This window comes from Balaenoptera ricei, chromosome 2, assembly GCF_028023285.1.
Source record: "Balaenoptera ricei isolate mBalRic1 chromosome 2, mBalRic1.hap2, whole genome shotgun sequence".
Classification (NCBI taxonomy): domain Eukaryota; kingdom Metazoa; phylum Chordata; class Mammalia; order Artiodactyla; family Balaenopteridae; genus Balaenoptera; species Balaenoptera ricei.
This window is the reverse complement of record NC_082640.1, coordinates 187,734,302-187,752,807: the sequence shown is the minus strand read 5'-3', so window position 1 is coordinate 187,752,807 and position 18,506 is coordinate 187,734,302. Positions and strand designations below refer to the sequence as shown.

General features: G+C 53.6%; 1 protein-coding gene across 1 annotated transcript in view; it reads right to left on the bottom strand.

Moving 5' to 3' along the window:
• PACS2 (phosphofurin acidic cluster sorting protein 2) overlaps positions 1–18,506 on the bottom strand; it is a 61,656-nt gene that overhangs the window by 24,496 nt on the left and 18,654 nt on the right. The window contains exons 2-3 of the mRNA XM_059915253.1: positions 3,714–3,801; positions 325–414 (exon numbers count right to left, since the gene is read on the bottom strand). Of these exons, the coding sequence (XP_059771236.1) occupies positions 325–414; positions 3,714–3,801 (178 nt within the window). The remainder of the gene's footprint in view (positions 1–324; positions 415–3,713; positions 3,802–18,506) is intronic.

The following is an 18,506-nucleotide window of genomic DNA, read 5'->3' as shown; positions in this document are numbered from 1 at the left end:
AGGGGTTTGAACTTGCAACACCGAGTTTCCATAGGTTCCTCCCCATTCTTCCTTTTCTTTTTTTAAACAATGTTGTTTTTTTGAGTGGCTTCCCTCAGCCCCCGCTCCCCCATCTTTTCTAAACACAGGAATGAGGCGACCTAAACCGATCATCTGAGTTTTGGCCTCACTACGTTCTCTTCCTCATGGGAATGCGATGAGAGACTCGACCTAATAAGCAAGCACATTTCTAACCTTGGAGAGTGAGCCCTGTGGGAGAGGGGACCTCTGTGGCCACAGGGGCTGCGGGAAGGGTGAGGGTGGGGGGTCCCCCTGGAGGCCCACCTGCAGGGAGAACGTCAGCGCCAGGTCAGTCTCCACTTGTCCACTGGGGGGCAGCACGATCTCGTGGGACCGCAGGATCCGCTTGGAGCCCTGGGACAGAACAAGACACCTCCTAGTTCAGAAGAAGGCATCTTAAAATGAAACAGCAAAGGTGTCGGCTTGTCAGGTCTCTTCAGACTGTCGGGCAAAGACCCGCAGATGGCGGGGGTGAGGCCTGAGCGCGTGTGACTCCCAAAGGCCCCGCGGGGAGATTTATCCGGAGCCTTAAAAGAGCCCATATCCTCTGACCCCCAAGTCCTCCTCTAGAAGTCTGTGCTAAGCCGTGAGAGAGGAGATTGAGAACAGTCGCTGCCAAATTTCATGCAGCTGCAGGACGGAGATGCAGGTGCACAGGCAGGTGTGCGAGAAGCCACACGCTCCCGGGAAAGCAGGACGGGGAGGGGTGACGCCCCCTCCCCACTGAGAGCAGAATAACTAAAGCCCAGCGGCACCGTCACGAGGACAGAGAGAGCAGTACAAGCCTAGAACCACATTCAGAAAACACACAGACTCGTGTAAAAACAAACCTAGTGTGTAATAAGGAGCCTTCAGGTCGGCAAGAAAAGCTAATCACTAAATGGCTGAGATACACGGGTGGTGAATCATCTGTATAAAACACACAGGTCCCGGGGGCTTCCTGGTGGCGCAGTGGTTAAGAATCCGCCTGCCGATGCAGGGGACACGGGTTCGAGCCCTGGTCCGGGAAGATCCCGCATGCCTCGGAGCAACTAAGCCCGTGCGCCACAACTACTGAGCCTGTGCTCTAGAGCCCGCAAGCCACAACTACTGAGCCTACGCGCCACAACTGCTGAAGCCTGCGTGCCTAGAGCCCGTGCTCCGCAACAAGAGAAGCCACCGCAATGAGAAGCCCGCGCACCGTAACGAAGAGTAGCCCCCGCTCACCGCAACTAGAGAAAGCCCGCACGCAACAACAAAGACCCAACACGGCCAAAAATAAATAAATAAATAAATAAATTAATTAATAAAATAATTAAAAAACAAACCAAAAAACCCCCACAGGTTCCAACCTCAAACCTTGTACCAAAATAAGTTCCAAATGGATTAAAGATGTTCATGATAGTATTGTTTTAAAAATAGCTCTCCCAACATGGACGAGCCTTGGAGATGTTACACTAAGAGCAGGAAGGCAGACACAGCAGGGCAAACCCCGTGAGCCCACGTCCAGGGGGCACCACGAGGAGCCAGATTCACAGAGTCAGGCAGGAGAGCAGAGGTTACCACGCGGCTGACGAGGCCAGGGGTGGCCTCGGGAGCTCCCAAGGCGTCTCACCAAGATGAGGGGTGCAGAGAAATGGGTGGGAGTGGGGTGTGGGTCCAGGACAAAGACGTGAGCAGCACAGACGTGTGAGCTGGCGGGAGTGACGGGGAGGGGGCTTGGGCACCAGTGTGGGGTGGCCGAGCGGCTGAGAAGAAGTCTTGCTGGAGACACTGCCCTCTGGATGCACGAGGCAGTGGTGCCGAGGCCGCGCTGCCTGCAGCTACTCCCAGCATGCAGTGTGCCGAGGGGGCCCCTCCTGCCACTCCGCCCCCACCCCTAGCTCTCCCGGGGGCAGGCACCCCGTGTGGGGTCTCGTGCTCTCCCCACCCCCTGGCCCATTCCCCTTTGTCCCTCACAGCCGTTTCCCCCCAGTTTCCTGCACATCTGATCCCACTCAGGTCAGGACCTGAACCGATGGGCCCGTGCCCGGGGAAGGAGGATCCAGGCGCAGACGGGGCGAGGGGGCAGCAGTGAACACATGTATGGAGACTCGGGTCAGCGAGGGAGGCCAGCTCGTCTGCTTCCTCTGGGAGTCAGGACACAGGGGCCTGGGGGCGGGGGGCAGCTGAGGAGCCAGGAGCAGGTGTGAAAGGCAGGTGACCCAGGCAGGAGAGGATGCCCCAAGAGAAGCAGGCAAGGAGCTGAGTGCCTGCCAACTGGGGGTGGGGGGGGCCCGGTGATGGGGGCACTCGGGTGAGCTGGAGGAACGGGGTGGCTCCAAGGGGCCTGGGACCCTGATCAGAGGCTGAGTGCTCGATAATGACGGGGTCCAGGGCAGGACCACAGAGACGGGCAGCTGGAGGAACGGGGCCAGAGTGCAGGGGGTCCCGTCGTGTCAGAGGTCAACAGTGCCGGTTTCAGAGGCCAGGGATGGGTAAACCACCTTGTTCTGAGGACCCGGAGCGCAATCGACCCCTCCCGAGCCAGGAGGCCCAGAGCACAGCCGCTGCTGCCCGCAGGCCGGCGGGGCTGGTTCTCGTGTGGGCACCTTCCCATGTCCCAGGCGTGCGGCCGGGCACGGCCTGCTTCACGCTGAGAGCAGCAGCACCTTCGGTGGGGAAAAGCGTTTCTTCGGGTCTTTGTTCAACAATGTACTGCTCTTCTGGTGACGGCAAATGACCGGGAAGGGCGGGCCTCACGCCTGCCGGGCTCCAACCTGAGCTCCCAGTTTGGAGGAGAGCCTGGCGCCGAGACCCACGAGCTGCTCCTGGAGGTCCAGCCAGGAAGCCCTGGTGAGCCTCATCAGGAGCCGCAGGCCAGGTCCCGAGCACGCACGCCAGCCGCGAGCCTGGGCTCCAGCAGCCTGGGGCTGGGGTAGAAGCAGGGCCTCCGCCCTGCGTGGTGCCGACGGTCTGGGGGTCCTAACAGGACAGGCCTCCGTACCCGCTGGGCCCCAGCCAAGGGGCCGAACCCAGGACATCCCCACTTCCAGGAGCTGCCACACAAAGCCACGCGTGAGCAGTGCTGGGGGAGGGAGGGCCCTGCCGAGGTGGGCCCGACACACGGCCACAGCCGCGGGGGACGGCTGCAAAGGGCTGCGCGAGGTATAGCCCAGGCCCGAGACCCACGTCCCACTTCCGGGGCCACCAAAAGGCCAAGGCAGCTCGCGTGGCTAACGGGGCCCTCCTCCAGGGCTGCTGGGGAAGGGGGCGCTGAGTGCTGGGGCAGCTGGGTCCCCCTGAAACACCGACACTTGTTCAAAGGCAGAAAGAAGGACCTGTGAGGCCCAAGGGACATGGAGTATTATGGCCTAGGAGCGAGAGCTGAGCACAGCCAGGCTGGGCCCGGGTGGAGGGCTGGCGGGCGAGGGGCACGCAGTGCCGGGGGGCGAGCGGGGAGCAGGGAGGGTCTGTCCCAGCTTCTGCACGGGGCCCATCTGCAGGTGAGCTCAGCACACTTGCGTTCCCCCGCACCCGGGGACCCTGGTGGCCTGCGCGTCACTGTGCCCGGGAGGGCGGGGCCTCCTGCACAGGCAAGGGTCCAGCTGCTGGTGCGGCTGTGCCCCTCTCGTCTCCTGGGCAACACAAGGCACCCTCATGGCCCCAGGTCAGTGACACAGGCAGACTCTCACCTGCATCTTGACAGCAATCACCACCGAGATGAGCTCCTTCTCCAGCTCCTTGAAGACCACCAGCTTCTTCAAGGTCAGGCTGCACAACCTGCAAAGGGCACAGACGGGCTCAGCAGTGACTGTGCACTCCGACGCCTTCTCATGTTCCAGGAAGGCCCCAAACCGCAGCAGCCCCAGCCTCAGCTGGACTGCGGGCTCTCTGACCCCAGCACCTCGGTCACTCATGGAGACTGGCCCTCACGTCTCCCAGGAGCCCTTGCCCAGGCCCAGCCAGACTGGGAGCCACCCTCGGGGTCCCTGCACGTAGGGGGCACCCATCAGCACCCCCAGGCTGTTGGACCAAGCGCCCCTCCGCAGAGGGTCTCCCTCTGGTGAAGGTGGCCTGGGTGGGTCCACGGGCGGGCAGACAGGAAACCTGAGACCACAAACCCCAGAAGCCCCCAGGGACCAGGGTACCAGCGCTTGGGAATCCCACTCCCAGCTGCCAGAGCACAGGCCTCCCAGGGACCCTGCCCTCAGGGTCCACTCGAGGCCCCGCCCCCCCTCCTCTCCAGGGTCCTGCCCACCCACATGGCCCCACCCATCCCACAGGCCACACCCACCCCAGCTGGGCTTCACCGCAGCCTGTCACCCTGGAGACTGTCATCTGCCCTCCACTGAGCCCAGAGGGGCCAGGAGACAGACATCAGGGCTTCCCCAGGCAGGGGATGCCCCTTATTTGACCACTGCAGGTTGGAGAGAGACACAGTACGTCCCTGATAGTCCCTGACACACAGCAGTGAAGCAGGGGAGCCCAGCAGGACCCCTCTCATGGCGGGGCCACTCTCACAGCTCAGCCCCTCTACCATGGGGGCTGCTCTGATTCTGCAGGGCCAGGGAAAAAGCTAGAGAAGGAGACGGATGAAAGCAGTTAACGTTCACCAGGACAGACCACATCCTGGGCCATAAAACAATGCTTCACATGCACACACTAAAAGAACTGAATCACATAAAGTATGTTCTCTGATGAAAATGGAGTTAGCTAGAAATCAGCAATAGAAGGACAGCTGGCAAACACCAGCTACTTGGGAAATTCAACCGCACACTGCTAAATCACCAACAGCACAAAGAGGAAACCCGGAAGGACATTAGACGTATTTTGTGTGGAATGAAAGTGAAAAACAACATGTCAAGAATTGTGGAATGCAGCTAAAGCAGTACTGAGAGGAGAATTCACAGCATTAAATGCTTACATTAGAAAAGAAAGACATTCTCAACTATACAATCTAGGCTTTACCTTAAGACACCAGGAAAAGAGCAAATTAAACCCAAAGTGAGAAGGCAGGAAATGAGGATACAAGCAGAACAATGAAATTGAAGACAAAGAAACAATTAGAAAAAATAAAACCAAAATCTGGTTCTTTGGGAAGAGTAATACAATTGACAAAAACTCCAGCCACACAAAGGGAAAAAAAGAGAGAGAAGGCAAAAATGACCCATATCAGGAATCAGAGAAGGAGCATCACTACAGAGCTCACCGACATGGAACAGCATGATGAGGGGTACTACAGATAACTCAACGCACACAAATCTGAGAATTGAGGTTACATGTACCAAATCCCTGAAAGCTACAAACTGCCCAAACTCACCAGGATGAACAACAGCCTGATCTATTAAAGAAGCTGAATTAATAGTTAAACACTCCTGAAAAAGAAAACTCCAGGTGAGTTTAACCAGATATTAAAAGAAGAAATAACACCAATTCTACAAAATATCTTCCAGAAAACAGAAGAAGAAAGAATACTTCTCAAATCATCTTATGAGGTTAGCAAACACCCTGATACCAGCACCAACATCAGACAAAAACAGTACAAAATTGGAAACTACAGACCAGTATTCCTTTCTGAACACACATGTAAAAATCTTCAACAAAATATTAGCAAACTGAATACAGACATATATAAAAGGAACAACGGATAATACACCATAACCAAAGGGGGTTTGTTCCAGGAATGCAAGGTTGGTTCAACATTTGAAATCAATGTGATACACATCAACAGAGTAAATACGAAAAACCATAAAATCTCAATCAATTCAGAAAAACTTCTGACAAATTCGATATCCATTCATGATTAAAAACTCTCAGAGAATGAAGAATAGATGGGAATCCCCTCAACCTGATAAAGAGCACGTCCAAAGGTCCAAAGGTGAGAGAGAGAATACTGTCCCCTAAGATCAGGAACAAGGCAAAGCCGCACCCTTTCACCCCTGCAATTCAGTGGGCACTGAAGGCCCGCCCAGGGAAAGAGGGCAAGAGAAGGAAACAAAAGGCAGGATAGGAAAGGACAGAATAAAGCTCTTCTTATGTGCAGACAACACAATCATTATGTAGAACGTCCCAAGGAATGTAGGAGAATGTGAAAACGAGCTCCAAGAACTAATGAGCTTAGCAAGATTGAACGACATCAGTTCAACATATGAAAGGCAACCACGTTTCTATATACCAGTAATGAACAACTGAAGTCAGTGTTTAAAAAACCTTCCATTTACAAAAAAGAAATACCTAAATCTCATAAAATAAATGCACAATCTGCATGCTAGAAACTCCCCACTGCTGTCACAAGGAATCAAAGAAGATGTGCCAGGCTCATGGACATTAATTCTCCCCAAACTAGATCTACAGATTTAATGCAATTCCAATGAAATCCCAGCAAGACTTTTTTGTAGTTATTAGTAAGCTGACTTTTAAATTTATATGGAAAGGCGAAGGAACTAGAATAATCATAATAATTTAGGAAAAAAGCAAAAATAAACAAATGGTACCTAATTAAACTTAAAAGCTTTTGCACAGCAAAGGAAACCACTGACAAAACAAAAAGACAATCTACGGAATGGGAGAAACGATTTGCAAATGATACGACCAATAAGGGGTTAATATCCAAAATATATAAACAGCTCATACCACTTAATATTGAAAAAACAACCAACCTGATTAAAAAATGAGCAGAAGACCTGAATAGATATTTTTCCAAAGAATACATACAGATGGCCAAAAGACACATGAAAAGATGTTCAACATCACTAATCATCAGGGAAATGCAAATCTAAACCACAATGAGGTATCATCTCACACCCGTCATAATGGCCATCATCAAAAAGTCTACAGATAACAAATGCTGGAGGATGTGGAGAAAAGGGAACCCTTGTACACTGTTAGTGGGAATGTACATTGGTGAAGCCACTAAGGAAAACAGTATGGAGGTTCCTCAAAAAACTAAAAACAGAGTTACCAAATAACCCAGCAATTCCACCCCTGAGCATATATCGTTTAGAGACAAAAATACTAATTTGAAAAGATACGTGCACCCCAATGTTCACAGCAGCACTGTTTACAATTGCCAAGGCATGGAAGCAATCTAGGTGTCTGTCCAGAGATGAAAGGATAAAGAAGACGTGGTATGTATGTATGTATATGTGTGTGTACATATATATGTGCATATATATATGTGCATATATATATATACATATATATGTATATAATAGAATATTACTCAGCCATAAAAAAGAATGAAATTCTGCCATTTACAACATGGGTGGACCTAGAAATAAGTCAGGCAGAGAAAGACAAAATACTCTATCATTTATATGTGGAATCTAAAAAATAAAATAAATGAATGCATATAACAGAAACAGACTCAAATATAGAGAACTAGTGGTTACCAGTGGGGAGAGGGAAGGCGGGAGGGGAGAGATAGGTATAGGGGAATGAGGTACAAACTCCCATGTATAAAATAAATAAGCTACAAGGATGTATTGTACAGCACAGAGAATATAGCCACTACTTACAGTCACTTTAAAGGGAGTATAATCTGTGAAACTATTGCGTCACTATGCCGAAACTAATATAATATTGTAAATCAACTACACTTCAATAGAAAAAAATAATGACTTTGAAAAAGGAGAACAAAGTAAGCTGGGCACCTCTCACTGACATCTAGACTTGCTATAAACCAACAGTCATCAAGACAGAGTGCTGTTGACAAAGGAAAGGCGTATAAATTAATAGAATAGAAAAAGAAAGTCCGATAAATTGGATGTCATCAAAATTTAAAACTCTGCTCTGCGAAAAACACTATTAAGAAAATGAGAAGACAAGCTAAGAGTGGGAGAAAATATTTGCAAATCACATATTCAACAAAGGATTTTATCCAGAGCATATAAAGAACTCTCAAATCTCAATAATATGAAAATAAACAACCCAATAAAAACGGGCAAAAGATTTCAACAGACTCTTCACCAAAAAAGACATATGGACAATAAATAAGCACATGGAAAGATGCTCTACGTTATTAGCTATTAGGGAAATGCAAATTAAAGCCAGAGCTAGATACCACACACCTATTACAAAGGCGGAAACAAGATCCAAAGGCCCAGTGCTGGCGAGCCGGCGGAGGGGGGGCCGTGACCCCGCAGGTTCAGCATCAGCTCCCAGGACCCCCAACCCCACTCCTGGGAATCCACCCAAAGACTCGGACACGAACATGCACAGCAGCTGAGTTCACATTCGCCACAAACTGGAAACCCAGACATCCCTCAAAGCCACCAGGCCATCCACACCAGGGAGTGCTGCTGGGGGACCGGAAGACCGAGCCCCGCCACGTGCACACGCATGCAGGGGCGCACACGCACGCTGCAGGAGAGAAGCCAGAGTCCAGAGGTCGCGCCCTGCATCTTCGCCCACCTATGTACCTTCTGGGAGAGGCAGTGGAGGGCACAGGGCGGAGAGTGGAGCAGGGGTCCCAAGGTTTGGTCTTGGGTGTCCTGCCCTGCCTGAGGGGTGACAGGGCTCAGAGCTGCACACAGAAAAGCAGGCAGGGTTGAATTTTACTGCATATACGGTTTTTTGTTTTTTAATTAATTAATTTTATTTGTTATTTATTTTTGGTTGCATCGGGTCTTTGTTGCTGCACGCGGGCTTTCTCTAGTTGCGGCGAGCGGAGGCTACTCTTTGTTGCGGAGCACGGGCTCAAGGCACGCAGGCTTCAGTAGTTGTGGCACACGGGCTCAGTAGTTGTGGCTCGCGGGCTCTAGAGTGCAGGCTCAGTAGTTGTGGCACACGGGCTTAGCTGCCCCGTGGCATGTGGGATCTTCCCGGACCAGGGCTCGAACCCGTGTCCCCTGCATTGGCAGGCAGACTCTCAACCACTGCGCCACCAGGGAAGTACCTGCATGTACGTTTTTAAAGTACCTTTTCAAAAGTTAGAAGAACCTAGAAGATCTAAAGGATATATCAACCAACTGCAAAACAGGGGCCTTATTTGGATCCTGCTGTGAATCAATTAATCATTAAAAAATACTTCCCAGTCCTTATTTGGGGGTGGGGGGGTCTCAGGGTCTCCATCTCTTATTTTCAGGGCTTTCACAACCCCCGTCTCTAGAAGCTGACGTCCCTCACGACGTGTCTGGCTGGGGAGGGGGTGAGTCCAGCGTTCAGAGTCCACAGCGCAGAGGGGACCATCCAGGAAGAGCCGGGTGCCCACGAGGACGTGGCAGTTAAGAAACCGCTCCATGAAGGGTGTGGCTTCCAGCCCGTAAGGAGGGGCCCGTGGGTCTGCAGGGAGCCCGTCTCCACCCCGGACGGACTCACTTCAGAGGCTCATCTCCCAGGTGACTGTGACACCTACAGCCATTTGGGATTTCTTGTGGGGTGTGTGTGTTCTAAGGTATGTTCAAGCTGATGCTATTTGTGCAAACAACACTAAAAAAATCGAAAGGATCACCTGCACCCAGAGACTGAGCCGGATCAACAGAATAAATGCTATTTGGTTTTTATCCAAGGTTGGTTCTGAGAAATAGGCCTGAGGGCAGCCAAGGATGAGATTTACTGCAGAATGCTTGGCCCTCAAGGAAACCATAAACAAATACACTGAGAAGCCCCCACAAACAGTGATTCATCACTAAGCTGGGACCATTATTCCGTCAAACACCCTGCATGGCACTAGGTTCCGCAGTGACACACAAAGAAGCCAAGGGGATCTTACACAGTCCCTATAAAACTCCACCCCATCAGCAGGTGAAAACCCAGTCTTTCCACGGGAGGGGGCCTCGCTCACAGCCAGTGTTCTCTTTCCTCGGACCGTGTCTGCTCCGAGCAGGAGAGAGGAAAGAGCCAAGCTCCACACCTAACCCAGAGAGGCAACATTCTGGTCTGTCTTCTAAAATAGAGAAAAGTTACAAAGAGTGATGCCACAAAACCCGCATACCCACCACCAAGTGCTAACAAATGTTCTCCATGCTAGCTGCAGATCTCTTTAGAGAAATAAGGCACCCATGACCACAGAAACGCACTGTGTGCTCTCCTCACCACCCCCTCCTTCCAAAGGAACCACCATCTGGAGGAGGGGTCTCCTCCCAGGATACTGCCAGCCGTCCCCCAACTCCGGTGTCCCCGTCCTCCCTTGATAACAGGCCTCCCCCATGTTAGCTGGGCACCTGCCTCCTGGCCAGAGACCACAGTCCTGTCTGGGGCAGCTCGGCATGGCCACTGAGCAGCCGGGGCGGCAGAACCCGAGCAGAGGCCACGTGATCATATTCTGGGTGGCAAGCCCTTGCTCACTGCCTTCCCCCTAGATGCAATGGCAGGACCCAGGCAGGCACCTTGGATCCAGAAGTGGAAGCCACACGCTCAGGACGGCAGAGGGCCCAGCCAGCCCTGGACCCCTAACCCTGGGCTGTACAAGAGGCAGGAATCAGCACCTCCAGGTGGCTCTGCCTTTCTGACTCCCTGTCACAGAGACATCGGCTGTGCTCTGGACTGCCAGGCATGTCCCATTTTCACTAAATTTGCATGTACGCGTCAGCGTGCATTGCTCTGTTTCTCAAGTCACATGCTAACACCACCCTGAGTGTGTTATTGCAACTTGCCCTTCCTTCTCTCCCCACCTCTCATTTCTTTTCGAGAGCCATGGGCACGTAACTAGTGTGCACTCCCCACGCCCGCCATGTACTTCCTCTCTGTACGAGCATATGGCTTCTCCATCTCCCCGTGATGGCCGTTCAGGCTGCTCCAGCGATCCGACACTACACGCTCTGGCCCCGTCTTCAAAGGGCTGCGCGGGCACCTTCTGCCCAAGTGGGGTTACTGGGTCAGCTCCACACACTCAGAACCTGTCCGGGGTTTTTGTCAAACCGTTCTCCCAAGCTGTGGGGTTAATGTGCACTCCTGCTGGCCCAGGGGGGTGTTGGTGTCCTGGGCCAGCCGTAACGAATACCAGACAGGGCGGCTTAGACAACAGACATTTGTTTCTCACGGTCTGGAGGCTGGCGGTCCAGGATCGGGGTGCCTGCAGGGCTGGTTTCCTCTGGTCATAAGAGAAGTATGTTTGGGCCTCTCTCCCTGGCTGGCAGACGGCCGCTCCTCACGGCCTCCATGTGGCCTCCACTCTGTGCACGCCCCCCACCCCCACCCCGGCGTCTCTCTGGGCGTCTAGACCTCCTCTTTTTAAGGACACCAGTCATAGTGGAGAAGGACCTGCCCTAGGGCCTCATTTTAAGCTAATCGCCTCTTTGAATACCTGTCTCCAAATACAGTTACATCCCGACGCACTGGGAGAGTCAGGGAGTCACAGTGTGAACCTGGTGGGGGCGGGACACAATTCAGCCCCTAGCACTCAACCCCCCAAACGAACAGAATCACTAGATTTGGGGGATCTCGCGGTGGTTTTATCTGGTATCGCCCTGACCTCCAGGGAGGTCAACTTCTGTGCAACTTCTCAGGTGCTTGCTGGCCGTGAGCGATTCCACAGCCTGCCGGTACAAAACCTTTGCCCATTATTCTATTGCACTGGCATTTCCTCACTGTCTAGGGATTCTTCATTTATTCTAGGTGTAATCATTGGCTTATGTATATCACATCTATCATCTACGTCCTAGCTGCAGGCTGTCACATGAGTGGGTTTCTAGACAATGTTTATTTAATTAAATGTCTTTTATGATTTATGCCTCTTGGATAATATATTCGTTAATTTCACACCCCTCCTCCCAATTTTTTTTTTTTCTCTTTTCACTGAGGTCATTAATCTATGTGGAGCTGTTCTGTGTATGGTGTGAGGTAGGGACCTGATTTTATTATTTTCTATATGGATGCCCACCTGTCCCCCAACCACTTCTGAAAGAGTACATCCCTTCCTTACGGATGAAGAAGGCTGTTTCTGAAGCGTGCTGCGTTTGTGTGTTTCTGTGTCCTGCTCTATGCCCCACAGGTCAATCTGTCCATACTTCTGACAATTGCATATTTTTTTCATCAGTATAGCTTATTTAAATAAACATGCATCTGCTAAGGTGAACACAAGCATACTTCATTTTTCTTTAAAGTTGCTTGTCTGTTTCATATAAACTTCATAATTTGCTTGCCAAGTTCAATTCCTTCACGGAATTTTATAAAACTGAATTGCAATTAGGGAGAAGTGACATCTTTAGGTCATCAGGGAGCCTCAGCACCTCCTTACTCAGGTGTTTTATGTCCTTGAGTCAGTGGTTAGCTGTTTCTCTGGCGAAAGTCATTAATGCCCTTTGGCCAACTGATTCCTAGATAAGCTACTAGCTGCTTTTCTGAATAACACTGTTTTTCTTATTTTCAAATTGAAACGCTGCAGGTGTTTCAACACTATTGATTCTGTGTGTTGATCTTGTATCAGTCAACCTTCCAGGACTGTTACTGGTTCTAACAGCTTGTATGCTCTCTTGTATTGTCCATTTGAACAACAATGCCATCTGCAAATGGCAGTTGTTTCTTTCAACCCATTCCTATCTGCTTTTCACGTCTTGTTGCACCGTCCAGTACCTCAAGGATAACAGCAGTTACCTTTCTTCTTGGTTTTAGAGGTAATATTTCTAGTGTTTAAGAATGATATGTGTGTACAGCAGCGAAGTCCAGTAACCTTTCTGCAGTGATGGAAATGTTCTATAGCTGCACTCTCTAATGTGGTAACCAGTAGCCAGCAGTCGAAATATGGCTGGTGCTACTGCAGAAGTGAATTATACATTTTAATGGATAAATGGATTAATCAGTAGCCAAATGTAGGCTAATACATTGGATAGTGCAGGTCTGTAGATTTTTAGTAGGTGCCCTATAACAGGTTAAAGTTCCTGTTTATTTCTACATCCCTAAGAATGTCTCTTAAATTTCATCAAATGCTTTTTCTGGATAGATCATATGATTTTTCTCTTTCACTCTGAATGTGATAAAGATAATAAATAGTCTAATGTTAAGTAAATCACCCACACACTCTTGAGATAATTCCTATTTCATGAAGTACTTTTGCAATTTTATACCTTGTAGGGATTTTTTTGGGGCTCAACATTTTCTTTAGGATTTTCACATCTATGTCCATGAGGTCAACCCTACCCTTGTGCTGCCTCTGGGAGTTTTGATGACTCTAGTGCCCTCATAAAATTGACAGCTTTGCCTCTTTTTAAACATCTTTTCAATCTCTGGAACACGTCATACGAGACAGGGTTTATTTCTTGAACATTTGGTAAAATTCACAAAGCCATCTGGTGCTCTTTGGGGAAGAGAGGAGGCTTTGATGTAACTGGTCTCCACACATTTTCTATTTTACTAAGTCAATTACTAAGTAATTCATATTTTCTCTAGAAAAGCATCATACTTATTTTTCATGTTTATTGACAACGTTGTTTAGTGTTCTTCGACTTTGTCGCTTCGTTCCAAAATTGTTTACATGTGTGCTTTCTCTTTCGATCACTTTTGCCAAAGTTTGCTACATTATTAGTCTTTCCAAGCAGTTGACTTCTGGCTTTTGTTAATATTTCATATTGTTTTCTTATTTCATTAAGCTTGCTCTGTTACCTCCATTCCTCTGTTTTTTTCTAAGATTTGCCCTGTTCCTTACATAACTTGAGTTGGAGGGGCCTGTGATTGAAGGCTCAGTCTCTCATTCTCTAACACTTGCACTTGAAGAGGCATCTCAGTGCTCAGAATCGACACCCACGCACGACATCAACGTGGGCTTCTGACGGCACGTGGCGGTCCACCATCCTCCTCACAGGGGCAGCCTCCCTGCCACTTCGGGTTCCCTAACCCCAGGCAGGGTGGCCCCAAGCCCCCCACCGAGTGCCCCGGTTTCACAAGCCCCTCACAGACGTGCTTCTGAGGCCCCCCAGCCACCCCCAGGCACCTCCCTGGCTCCGCCCTGGCCCAGGTCCCTCTTCATCCAGATGAATCCCCCCTGGGGATTTCCCCTTCCTTTGTTTGAGCATGAACACACAGCAAAGAACTGTTTCTACTCTGTCTTCCCGTGTGTGGTGGCCTCTTCCCAACGCAGCTGCTCTCGCTTTGTGTGAGTGTCGATGGACAGTACGCCCGCCCCTTCCTGCAGCATCTCATTGGATGTCCAGCCACAGGTCATCCTCAGCGCGGGGAGGAGCCGCTATGACTGGGGCATCACCTTAAAGATGGGTGTGGAAGACGCCTCTGCCCCCGGGAAGGGAATGCCCCCGCGTGGGTGTGAGAGGGGCCCTGACACACACTTCAGTCCTCAGGGTCTCTGGTTCTTGCTGTGCGGGAAGAGCTGGGCCTACAGGATTGAGGGACCCAGGAGACAACCGCGCACTCCCAAAGCAGAGACGGAGGAGTGCCCGCGAAGTCAGCTGTGAGGGCCAGCAGAGCTGCGGAGCTGCCCACAGCCCAGGGCAACTAGACACCCAGGCTGGGCTGTAATCCGGCTGAAGGCAGCTGCGGCCCCCTCAGAGCCGCCTCCCGCCACCAGGTGGGTCCCAGGAGGTGGGGCCGAGCCCATGCTGCCGGGTCTCTGTCCCTCCGGGTGACACCCGGGGCTGGGGCTTCCGTGTGCTCTCAGGTCAGTGGGCCCCACGGGCCCTGACGGGATGGGGCGCCTGGGCCGCCGCACAGTGCCCGCCCCTGCCCGCAAGGCGGGCAGGCCTCCCGGGGCTGGTCCTCGGCCGGCCAAGGTGTTGGACAGAGTCTGGAGGAAAAGGGAGGTGCCAGCAGGGTGGTGGAGCAAGGAGGGACAGAAGAGGAAGGGAGCGGGGAGATGGCACCCTGGGGGAGCGCTGGTCACGTCCTCTCTGGGGTTGACCTGAAGAGGCAGACTCTTAGGGGGACCTGGCAGCACGGGGTGCTGGGCCTGGGCCCTGGAGGGCAGGGGTCACATCGAGCGTGGGGTGAATGGACAGAGGCGCTGGGACAGAAGGCTGGCACAGGGGACGGGGACAGGAAGATGAGCAGAGCAGAGCACCCTGGGAACGGGAGAGCGGGGGCGGCAGGGACCTCCCCCGGGGGGCGTCATTCAACAAGGCCCACGTGAGCACCCACTACCCGGGGGCGCAGGGGCACGGGCTCTGCCGTGGGGTCAGGCTATGCTGGGACCCCGAGGTCAGGGAAGGCGTGCTGGGGGGTGAGGAGGAGCCACCGTATCCCGACACCCCTGGATTTTGTGAGTTACGAAACAAGTGACATTTCAGAAAGTTCACGGAAAGCTGGTTTTGCAGATGTTTTTGTACACAGGCCCGCAGGGCGTTCCCACTGACAGGAAGGTCTCACGATTAATGCCCCCCAGGGGCTGGGGGGGGACCAGTCTGCCCAGCCCCCCCCAGTCGCCCCGCAGTGGAGGGAGCTGAGGGTCCCCCAAGGCCCCGCTCCCCGCTGCTGCCCCAGGAAACCTGGCCAGCACCTGTGCCCAGCCCTAGAAAAAAGACCTCAGCCCACCCAGCTTCGGAGCCTGGGTTCCAAGTGGTGGGGGCAGGGCCTCCGGGGCGGGGAGACGAGGCTGCAAAGAGCACAAAGCCCCCGATTCCTCTTTGGGGGACTGACCACCCCCACGTCCCGCGTGGGGGACACGGGAGCCTGCGGCCCTGCTGCCCCGGGGCACTGGGGTCCCAGAGGAGCAGGGCGGCGCCTCCTTTAAACCAAATTCCCCGAGCTTCATTCAGCTGCGGGAGGGGAGGGCAGCGCCAGCTGGCGGGTGGGGATGGGCTCCCTGATGGCGGAACGCCACAGGGTCCCCAGGGCCCCACGTGGGCCAGGAGCAGGGCAAGGGCAGTCCCCACCGGGGGACTCAGCAGGCCTCGGGGTCTGGAGACGGCTCCCCACCTAAGCAGGACCCCAGGCGGGTGGGCCCCGAGCCCCTCCCTGGGTCCCCGCCTGGAGTCCAGCCAGGCAGCGTGAGGGTCAGCGCTGGTGAGCCCCGAGGCGTCCGGCTCTAACTTTTCCCCACCCTGGGAGAGTGTAACTGCTGCAGCCACGTTTGGGGGAACAGTCTGGCAATGCTACCTCGCTCCTTTTCTATTGCAGTAAAATGTATACAACATGAAATTTACCACCTGCAAGGAACCAGTCCAGGGGCATCAGGCACATTCACACGGTTGTGCCACCATCACCACGTCCCGTAACTCTTATCATTTTGTAAAACTGAAACTCTGTCCCCATTCAACACTCACTCCCCGCCTGTCCCCCAGCCCGCGGCCCCACCATCCTACTTCCTGTCTATGAATCCGACTGCACTAGGGACCTCATACGAGTGGATCACACACGATTTGTCCTTCTGTGACTGGCCCATGTCACTCAGCATGTCCCTCCATGATGCAGCCTGTGTCAGGACCCCTTCGTTTTCAAGGCTGGGTCATCGTTACCGTACGGACTAAGCACATTTGCTTGTCCATACACCCGCCAACGCCCTTGGGCTGCTGCTTCCACGTCTCAGCTCATGTGAATTGTGCTGCTAGAAACACGGCGGGGGTGGGGGGGGTGGGGGGGAAATATCTCTTGGAGACCCTGCTTTCAATTCCCCCAGGATGCTCACACCCAGACGTGGGATTGCTGGGTCTGGGGGCAGTTCTATCCACTGTTTTACACAGAAGATGCACCATTTTACATTCCCACCAACAGTGCACAAGGCTTGGTTTTAACTTCTGATTAAAAACCTTTGCTAAAGGACTTCCCTGGCGGTCCAGTGGTTAAGACTCCACTCTTCCAATGCAGGGGACATGGGTTCCGTTCCTGGTCGGGGAACTAAGATCCCACATGCCATGAGGTGCGGCCAAGAAGAGAAAAACAAAAACAAACGAAAACCTTTGCTAAGAGGGGCTCTTCCTCAACAGGGCTCCCCAACCCTAAGAGGAAAGCAAGGCTGTCTCACCCGACTGCTCCAGGCCCACCAAGAGCGCGGGGGCCGCACAGCGGGACCTCACCCCCTCCCTTGCTCGCTCTCCTCAGGACGGAAGAGGCAGGACCAGTCAGGAGGAAAGACATCTGAGGAGGGGACCGTCCCCGCCTGGGCCCGCCTGCTGCAGAGGGAGGCTCTGCGTGCTCCGGCAGGGCAGCGACCTTCCCGCATGGCCTGCGGAGGGCACCTCTTGGCCGCCCTGTGGACAGAGTGGACAGAGCACAGGGCCAAGGGCAGCAGGAGGACCGGCGGTGGGTGGGGGCTCCTTCCTGCAGGAGCGCCAAGACACCCCTCTCTCCACACACGGCGCCTGTCACTGTGACACTGGGGCTCCCACGGTATCTCTCCTGCCATCTCTGTGCACCCCTGTTTCTGCTCTGCTCCCCGGGACGGCTGCTCAGCTTGCACTTGGCTCCTGTGCCGAGCCTGTCCGCGTCTGCCGTCTAGCTGGGTGTTCCGGAATGTTCTTTCACCAGAGCCTCCTGTCCCCGCTCCACGGGTGCAGGGCTGCGCTGTCGTTGATGCTTCCTGCTACCGTCACTCTGTCGGACCCGGATGCCGGCGTCTGCTCGCATCCAGAGCAGGGACGAGGAGGGCTCCGGGCTCCTCTCTCCGCCCCGGTGTCTGTGCCTCTGTCCTTTGGAGAATCTGAGGTCTGGGCCTGTCCTTGGCTTTCCCTGCAGTGGGCCCGACCCGGTGGTCCTGGGCTCCCCCCGTCCTCCTCCTCCTCCTGGGCCTCCTCCCAGGTCTCTGGCCATTCCTGGTCTCGCTGGCTTCAGAAGGAGGCAGGAGTGCCCGTCTGCATGCCAACCACCATCTTTGCCACCTCTGCTCTTCTTGACATTTTCACTCTAAAATGAAAAGTTCCAGCCCAACGTGCAGTCCTTTCCAAAACACGGCCAGTTCCCTCCTGACTGCCCAGGGGCCGATCCCAGGCCCCCCGCCCCTGGCCCTACCCACCTCCTGGAAGCCCCTCAGCCTCCTCTCCACCTGACCAGCCCCCCAGGAGGACCCTGCACTGTCCTGTGGCCGCCAGCCGGTGTGGAGGCGCCTTGCGGAAAGAACCCAGTGACTGGCTCTGTCCAGCCTCCGGGAAGGCCCTAGAGACCTCCTGCACTCCCAGCCCAGGGCCCAGCACTTGGGGCCTGGCCCCGCCCTGCTGACCGGCGCCCCAACATCAGGGAGGTCCGTATCCCACCTCGCCCCACCTCACCCCCCCTCACTGATGGTGCTCAGGTGGGAAGTGTCTGTCCCGGTTCACCACGCATCCCCTTAAGCAGGGCTGAGTTCCGCGAGGACGGGACCAGGGCCGGGGCCTAGGACGGCACCTGGTGCACCCAGGTCCTCGGAGGAAGGGGGCCAGATGTGCCCAACTCAGCGGCTCCCCCAGCTCCACGAGACACTAACTCTTCCTGAGACCGGAAACGTGGACGTTACCGCAAGCAAACTCAGAGATGGGACAATGGATGTGGGAAAAGAGCCGCGATGCCGACGGCAGACAAAGGACTAATGTCCCAAGTACAAAGGCGCCTACAGAAGAGCAGCAAAAAGACAATCAACCCACAGAAATGTGGGCGACGGCGCAAAGAGGCGACTCACAGGAGTGCAGACC